The sequence below is a fragment of the Limulus polyphemus genome, unplaced genomic scaffold (genome assembly GCF_000517525.1).
Source record: "Limulus polyphemus unplaced genomic scaffold, Limulus_polyphemus-2.1.2 Scaffold452, whole genome shotgun sequence".
Taxonomy (NCBI): domain Eukaryota; kingdom Metazoa; phylum Arthropoda; class Merostomata; order Xiphosura; family Limulidae; genus Limulus; species Limulus polyphemus.
In genome coordinates, this window is record NW_013666062.1 from 88008 (window position 1) to 97337 (window position 9330).

General features: G+C 36.3%; 1 protein-coding gene across 1 annotated transcript in view; it reads left to right on the plus strand.

Moving 5' to 3' along the window:
* LOC106458368 (caskin-2-like) overlaps positions 1-9330 on the plus strand; it is a 149781-nt gene that overhangs the window by 63567 nt on the left and 76884 nt on the right. Inside the window, exon 7 of the mRNA XM_022384557.1 lies at positions 1717-1811. Within this exon, the coding sequence (XP_022240265.1) occupies positions 1717-1811 (95 nt within the window). The remainder of the gene's footprint in view (positions 1-1716; positions 1812-9330) is intronic.

Genomic DNA, 9330 nt, shown 5'->3' on the forward strand with positions numbered 1-9330 from the left:
TAATTCAATGTCTCTAATGGGTTTATTTTTATTACTTCTTATTGTCTGTCCGAAGGATAGTTGATAAAAGCCAAATAATAATAAAATTTCATGGTTGCGGACTTTCCTTCTTTCAACCATTGAATAGTTGAGGTGTTAGTCAGAGACACCTGTCAATACTGTCATGGAGAGATGATTATTAGTTTTGATTGATCAAAATGCAGTCAGTGTTCGTAAGCCAGTCAGCGCTAGTGTGGAAAAATGTTGACGTTAAATTTAACGACCTCCCCCACCCCACATCCACACCCTTTATTATTTTTATTGTGTTTAAACCATACTCCAGTTAATATTGTTTAATGAACCCCATTTCTCCCCTCATATTGGAGTAGTACTCTAACAAGTGTTGTCATGCAGGGATGATGGGATTAGGTTTAATGCCCCCCCCCCCTTCTTCTTGTGTTGAGATCGCACTTCAGCTAGGACTTTCATTGATAGATGGAGATGTTAAATTCAATGAACTCTGCATAGTTCTTATGATTATGGCACACGCCGTAAAGAAATATTAAGAAGAAATGGTGACATTAGGTTTATTGAACTTCCTTTCCACTTCTTGTTGAGAGCATACGCCAGCCAATGCTGTTACAGAGATATGGTGATGTTAGGTTTAATGAACCCCTTTTCTCCCTTTCTGCTAAGATCATGTGGTCTGGTGTGTTTCGGATATTCACGAAAAGCTAACCGTCCTTAATTTTGAAGTGACAGACTAGAGCGAAGGCAGCTAGTGAACAGCACCTACCGCGAAATCTTGGGCTACTGTAATCGAACAGTAGGGTATAATCGTCATTTCGGTTTAAAAGTGTGAGCTCGATTTTTTTTTTTTTTAGTTTTGTGGTAAAGGGACGTGAACCATGTATCCTTGGATTCACAGACCGACATGCTAGCTTTCAGGTCACACCTACTTTCTGTTAAGATCACACGTCACCTGATGTTATTACGTTACATTTACCCCCACCCTACTACTTCCGGAGTTGAATATCTACCCCAGCTTGTACTATTATGGAGAAATGATTGCGCTAGGTTGGCTAGGCTCAACTAATTTCTTCATTCTTATTCCTTCTTTGATGTGTTTGATTTCGTATGCTAGCTAGTGGTGTTATGAAAAGATGATTACCTTACTGATTCTAGTGTTGAGGTCATTCGCCAACTAATGCTGTTAAGGAGAAATGGCGACGTTAGGCTTATTGAACCCAATTTTCTCCTTATTCGATAAGGTTATTTATAAGGTTCCATGACATAAACGTCTAAGGTTTTGTGATTTGTATATTATAGTACTGATAGATGGGCTATTCTTGAAGTTAATGAGTGATTCATCAAGTTCATATCTATACAAAAATTGTACGAATAGCAAAATGACAAACAAAAGCATTTGTTTTTATTGTGAGACTTTAACAGTTTACTATTTAATCAGTTGTCCTAACCGATAACAACAAATAAAGGTGCAAACTATTTCCAGTAACATCTTAATTAAAACTAAATTTTCTTAATCCGTAACGACATATTTGATTCCGGACTTCTTTTAAACAAAATACGTTCATTTGAAGTGACATTGTTTCCTCAAAAAATGGTTATTTTGGTATTTGTAAGTTTCTCTTCGACAATAAGAGTATATAACTAGTATATAGGAATTACAAAAATCCAAATATAATATTTGCTCACATTTAAATTTTCTTTTTTTAGAAATTGTTAGTGCTGCTCAAGCTCGAGCCATAAAAGATTTCAGCGACCCCACGGATCACGAGTGTCTCCCTCTCAAAGAAGGCGACATAGTAACGGTAAGATTGTCCTTTCAATATGATTGAAATTAGTGCACTTCTCCAAGTGCAGAATGTCTTCAGGAGGTATCTGTTTTTTGACTCCGACCTGTAGTTTAATCGTTTACCTTATTTTAAAGTCAGGAAAGGAGAAATAATTCCAGGATAAATTGTAGGTTTAACTTGGACCATCCGAGGAAATTTGAAAACCCGAGCTGCCCCAACTCATTTCATAGTGCTAAACTTCTCATACAGAAGAACATATTACTTATATATATTTAATCTTGTTAACTTCCCACATTTTGCATCAGGTTATTTATTATTGCCACACGACACCATAGTTGGAGCAAGAGGTTTTATATATTCATATTGTTTATGTTAATTAAAATAGTATCTCAAATTAAGTATCCTATATGGCTTCTAATCATAACTCATTCTTGATAAATTGTAAAACCCTATCTCTAGCCTAAAGACCTAACAAGGACTTTTGAATAATCCTATTCAGAATGTCCAACTTAGTTGAATATCTTCGCGAAATTTTCTTCGATTTTAATTTCATTTAATATCATTGTTTCGGAGAAAGCTTATCACATGAATTATAATGCTATATCTGTTGCCAACCTTTTCTTTTTGATATTTAACACGTTGCAATCATTTATGGTTCCCACCTATGTTTCTCATGGAAGGGCTAGGTGTGGAGACTGTGTGGGTGTTCTCAGTTACCAGAATCTTCTGTCAAGCTGACCACTTTCTCGATGTAGAATCTACCCCCCCCCCTAAAAAAAACAACAACAACGAGAAAGAAGATTCCAAGCAATTTTCAGTCCGTTGCGGTGTCCGTTAGGAGGTGTTTACATACTATAAATTTCGCCTTACATACATAAGGCGAAACTTGTTTATTTTAAGTCAAGAACGTTTGTTATGAAAAATTTACCATCAGCAGATAATACATCATGGAAAATACATATCCCTATAACGTTAGATCAATTCATTCTACATAGAATTAAATACTTTATAATAAAAATATTTTAAATATCGAAATTAGCAAGTTACGTGAAACTATAGACAATATAAATCCTCAGTGGAACGTAATATATCAGAAATATATTTGGATGTTACTTGTCGTTACATAGATAGTGTGATGCCACCAAATATTGGTCACTTTTGGGAAAGGTGTGTAACAACCTTTTCTGATACAGCATATTTATACTTTCTGACTAACAAAAATATATTCCTGTAGATTTAGAATTTCCAAGATCAGTACATTCCTTGCACTTACTGTTATTGGAAAATAAAGGAATATGGATCAGGGCGGTGCATCAAGACATTCCAGAAAGAGACCTGCCACAAGTTGCACCCCAGTCAAGAGCACAACGGTCCACGGGTCCCAGATGACCACTTTGATCACGCAGCATAATCAAGAAGGATCTCCGTCTGCAAAAGAGACACAGATCACATGTATATAAGTTGCTTTTGTGAGGTTTTTGTTTAAGCTTCTCATACCGGTCAAGTCACTGGACACAGATCGTATGGATTTCTCATACCGGTCAAGTCACCGGACACAGATCATATGGATTTCTCTGCGATCAGACTGTTGAAACGGGCGCGGGGAACTGTCATCCTTGCACACAAATGTTTTATGGAAAGGGTGCAGGGAGGAAAGGTGTGTTGTAGACATGACAGCATTACCACGCTGCAGAGCTGTTGTCAAGATGTACGGTCGTGAGATATAGTCCGATTGGGCGTGGCGATATGGACTGTAATGGTACATTGAGGCTCCAAAATCATTTAAAAATAATGTATTCAAACTTGTATCTGCACAAAACTGAAACATTTATTTGCTTAAAGGCCCATAATTTTTGGTTATGAAAGATTCTGGCTTTCGCTACCAAAGAATAAGAGAAATATAATATTATAAATAGTTTATCCACCTACACCGTAATATTGATTTATCACGTAAATAAAACTCTGAATACTTGAACAATCGTGAGAGTAATAGAATAATAACACCAGTTCATCAAATGTTTTTTTGTTTTTTTTCATAACTCAAGACTATCCCAAAACTTGGTGCTCTTATATATTCATGAAAGTAGAAAAAAAGTTCTAATGTGAGGTTCAGATTCTGGTAACTATGGGGTACTAAAGATACAGAATGCACAAGTTCTACGTTCCTATAATTTAAGGTTGACGAGGCGAAAAGGTACGAAACTTGTACGTAATATTGCAACAGTAAACATCTTTTAGTGAAATATAATTTTCTACATACATGTGTTAATTTTATGTTGAAGTAAATAAATAAATAAACACATTCGTTTGTAACAACTTTGGTTTGGTTTACATGTTTATCCTGGGGATAATGATAATAAATGTTCTTACTTTATATCTGAATATGCACAGTCTGCCATAAGTAAATAAGAGAATACAAACTGACCACATCTTCGAAGCTATATGCAAATAAGCTCGATGTATAACACTTATAAATCGATAATGACCACGGAATACCAACAATTCTGTCATGAACGAAAGGATCGTAGGAATCAACAGCATATTCACGAGTTTGCATAATTGAGCATTGTGAGAGTGGTCAAAGTTGACCAGAAATTGTCAGGTCATTTGAAATGCCTTTGTCCACAGTGGATAGAGTGACAATATAGTTCGAGTCACGTCGGTAAACAACACTTTCTAGCTCGTCACGGGCGCTCAAAACAAAAAGAACGGACTCCTTGTGCTGTAGGGTGAAGTGAGGACCCCCCTCCCTCCCACGTCCAAACCGCTAGTTACCGTTACAGGATAGGTGCATTTGTCTTCATATCATGAGCTATACTGACAGAGTAGTTAGACGGAAGCCACTCCTCACTCTAGGCAATATCGTAAATCGACGCGGTTGGCATTACAAATTCTATAACACACTCCGGCCTTCTGGAAAAACGTGATTTGTTTCCAACGGATCCAGATTTCGACGACGCTCGGATAGTGGCACGACTATATTTGGCGACTGTCCTCCCAGGAACTTTCTTTTGAATGGTCTGCAAGCCACAACATAATATGGAAGTACTTATGTTGTGGTGTGGGGTGCCATTTGGGAAAATGGACGATCACAGCTGGAAGTATGAGAAGGGACGTCACTGCTTCTTGAATTATCACAATTTTTGAGCAAGATCTGGCTATCTACGCCAATAACCAAGTTAACAAACAAGTCAGTCTTTTCATGTAAGCGGAGTCGCAAAACAATGGCTAGAAGGTCAACGCGTTATGCCTGGGGCCAGACCAATCGTGAAAGCGTCCCAAACTACTAAGTTCTAGGAACATCCTCATCACGCGATTTACCAAGAGTGGAATGCAATTCTTCAGGTCCAGATATCAAGTCTTGTAAATACAATGTGTAGCAATGTTTCTGCTCTAAATATTGCAAAGAGCAGAACCACGAATACTACCTTTGTGTGTAATAATGATAAATAAAAACCTGTAAAATATTTTGAATAATTTCTATTTTTTTATATTTATTCATAATTAAATTTGCACTTTTATTTATGCATTTATTCAAGTAAAGATGGTGTACTGAAATTATATGTGAATCGATAAGTTTATATCAGTTGATTTAAACTAATGTTGACCTGACATTTGACGCCAGTTTATTTGTTTGTAATTAAGCACAAAGCTACAGAGTGGGCTATCTGTGCTTTGCGCACCACGGGTATCGAAACCCGGTTTCTAACGTTATAAGTCCGCAGACATATCGTTGTGCTAAAACAAAAATTAAGAAATCCCTTTATTTGTTTGTTTTTGGACCGTCCCACAATTTGAAGCCTAAAGAAGCAACGAAATATGCTCACTTGGCTATTGAACGAGCATAAACAGGTTTTTAGTGGTTCTTGTTCTTCATTAAGATGTAGAAGGCTAGGGATGTGTCTGACGTCAAAGGAGACATTATTATTGGGGTTTGATTAGCTGGAACTTAGACCATAAAATCAATGGAACTAAATACGAAATCGCAAGCTACGATTTTAAGATTAAACGATGTGGTAGAAACCTCAACAAAAAAACTACAAGAAGGGGAATTGTGAACGGAAGAAATTGCTCCGAGACAGAGGTAAACAGAAGATAGCAAAGTTTGTGACGACCAGTAAGCGTTGAACGGTACAGCATTTGACACATGGCATGATCCATAACCATCTATTTCAACATGTACAGGGTGCAAAGAACTGCGAAAAATGAATTTTGGTAACCGTTGCCTCGTCCGAAATCCACTAGCCTCCGTTGCCAACAGAATAGTGTACCCAAAGTGGCACAGAGAACATCAGAAATTGGACTTTTGAACAATTTATAGTATCATGCAGTCAGATAAATTTTGGTATAAGCTGTTCTGTACCGATGGGGGAAGAGTCAATGTCATGACATAAGATACTTTTTGGTTTAAATGTTAATGATTTATTTATTTTTGTGAGTGAATATTTTATTATTGTTTAGTTTTTGTTATAATAAGAGTTAAAAGCAGACGATTGTAAAAAGTTTTGTTGATAATTCATTGATGTCGAGAATATACAAGGGGGCAGACGATTAAGTGATAAAAATATAAACAGCGTGAGAGGAGTGGGAACAGCAGACAGATAATAGCAAAAGAGAATAAAGTTGGTGTGAAATTAACTATGGTAGAAGTGATAGGCCTAACGTTTAATGTGTTAGTGAAACTAACAGTAGAAAAGAAAAAAAATAATTTTATTCCGTTAAAGCTTGGTACTAAAGTAATTGAATCAGCCTGAGTGCACTTTGACAAAAGGAACAGGGGATCTTCAAAAGGAAGATGACCAAACAATTACGGTAACTCGCGCCACAATTGTAAGTAAATCACAGAGAATACTAGTGCGATAGAAATAGAAAAGATAGTTCGGCTTGTAAACTAAAATTGTAAAGTAATTGAATAGGCCTAAGTGTATATTTGACAAAAAGGAGAGAACTACATATGTAGTATTTATATGTCCATAATATCTATAATGTTCAATAATGTATTGTACGTACGTTAACTTGTTCAGAATATATCTATGTATTATTTTGCAAATAAGTGAAGTGCGTGCTGTTTATTCATCGTTGAATACTGCAGAAGAATCCTAAGCCGAACAACAACATAGTATATATATAGTGAAAACATGGATTTTGTATTAGTACTTAAACGTGTTTTAAGTAATTTTACTTGTTTGCTTCTTTTTATTCTCAGCTTCTTAATTCGTCGTCCCCCCCCCCTTAGTACCATGAGCAAGAGATTAGAAGTTAATGAGCTACACAACCTACTCCCACAAGAAATTATAATTTTAATGTGCTACAGGTCTTACTCCTTCCTCCCCTACCCATGCCAAGTTTTCAAAATAACATTATTTCGTAAATTTAAAAAAAAGTACAAAGCTCATATGAAATAAGGAAGCCTATTGTTAATTATTTTGTAATGTTTAAACAGGAAACTACTAAAAGTAATCAATATACATATCATCGCGCGAGAAATGCTTGGTATTGTATTCGTTTCGTTTTTATTGCAGAATTACACAATGTACTACCAGCGGTCTGTTGACCGCTGGGAATCGAACCTTGGATTCTAACGCTGTAAGCTCCCCCCACAAAAACAATTACTGCTGACCAATTGGGGGGGGGGGGGCGGTGTCGAAATGTTGGAGCTCATTTCAGAAAATCCCTGCACTTCTGAACCATAAGTGCCAAAAGCCTGGGGCAAGGCTCCAAAGCCATAAAAACTAAATAAAAAACATTACTCATAATTAAACCAGTTGGTGTAATTAAAGGCTTTCATAGGTAAATTTTCGACATGAGCATTATATCACTTGTATAGTTTGCCGTACAAGTTTTAAATTAAAATCAGACTTGTTTTTACGGAGATAAATATATTTAGGGTTTCATGCTGAATCATCTTGAGATGGTAAAGAGTTTATTTTAAAATTTTGATGAAACGAATACACCAGGCGTGGCCTAGTAGATATTATGCCGGACTGTGAATATGAATGTCCACTGCTCACGTCCCATTGCCTCAAAATTGCACTCCACGTTTTGGGGCCGTGGGTGCGTGATAAGAGCGACGATCTAATCTCACTGTTAGATTAAAGTATCCTAAGAGTTGGCTGTAGATGCTGTTGACGAGCTACCTTTCCTATATGCTATCAATAATTCACAATTAAGGACGCCTAGCGAAAATAGCCTTTGTGTGTAGATTTGTGTGGATATCCAAAATAAACAAACTGACGACAAAGAAATTGGATACTTTGTGCCACTAGATAGTTTTCATGTGCAGCCTGCAAGAGTTGTATGTTATAATTTTGATTAACAGCATTTATTAGCAAATATAAACTGAGGGGAACTGTTTTCATCTTCCACTGAAACACTATCGGCCATTTCTTCTGATAACAGCTATAGATATTATCAGTTTATCTTGAATTTAACCAAGTGTTTTTTACGTTTAATTGCTAGTTTCTACACAAGGATTTCTATGTTCCCAAGAAATCTAATACGTTTACTTTCTGTTTGAAAAACAAACAAATTACTGACTAAAATAACTCTGGTTGTTTTTTTGGCAACTTTCAATCACAAATGGTTTTCTTTGTTACATGAAATAAAACTGTAGGGAACATTTACTTACAAACAAAAACAAGCGTGGGTACCCATGAGAGGACGTAAATTTCAGTTGTTCCTATGAAACAAAAGGCAAGTTGTTTGCACTCGACATTTTCCTCTCTGTGTTTGTATACATGTATATGTAGACTTCGTTATCTCCATGGGACCCGAACGTTCGTATAAATGAAATGCCTTTTAGTGGCACTTACGACGCTCCCATAATGATAGGATTGTTTGTTTTTGAATTTTGCGCAAAGCTACAAGAGGGCTATCTGCGCTAGCCGTCCCTAATTTAGCAGTGTAAGACTAGAGGGAAGGCAGCTAGTCATCACCATCCACCGCCAACTCTTGGGCTACTCTTTTACCAACGAATAGTGGGATTGACGAGCATGTTTGGTGGGACGGGGATTCGAACCCGCGACCCTCAGATTGCGAGTCGAGCGCCTTATCCATCTGGCCATGCCGGGCTGATGATAGGAGCACATTTATTCTGATAATTTTGGAATATATAGGAATATTACTTGTCATGTGTTGCTCCAACTATATTGAAAGCTGGTAGACAATAAAAACTTTTTGAATTTGAAATAACATTTAACAGATACTTGAAAAAAAACTCACAATAGGAAAGAAAATCTATAAAAATTGTGTATTTAAAATTCTTTTCTTCAGAAAGGAAGATTTTTAGATTTAATATTTCATATTTGTAGGAAATGTTTCTCATAAAACTCATCAACACAATACAGGAACGTGTTGCGAAAATATGATTAAATGATTCACAGAATACAGTAATAGAAATGTGTTGATGAATGTGGAATCTTTTGTTGCGTATCTGCTTGTTTGATAATTTCCCGTAAAAATTCTTTCCGAGAAACTTCAGCGATACAAGTCCTTTCTTAATTAAAACTAGTTTATTCTTTCATGTTACAAACTT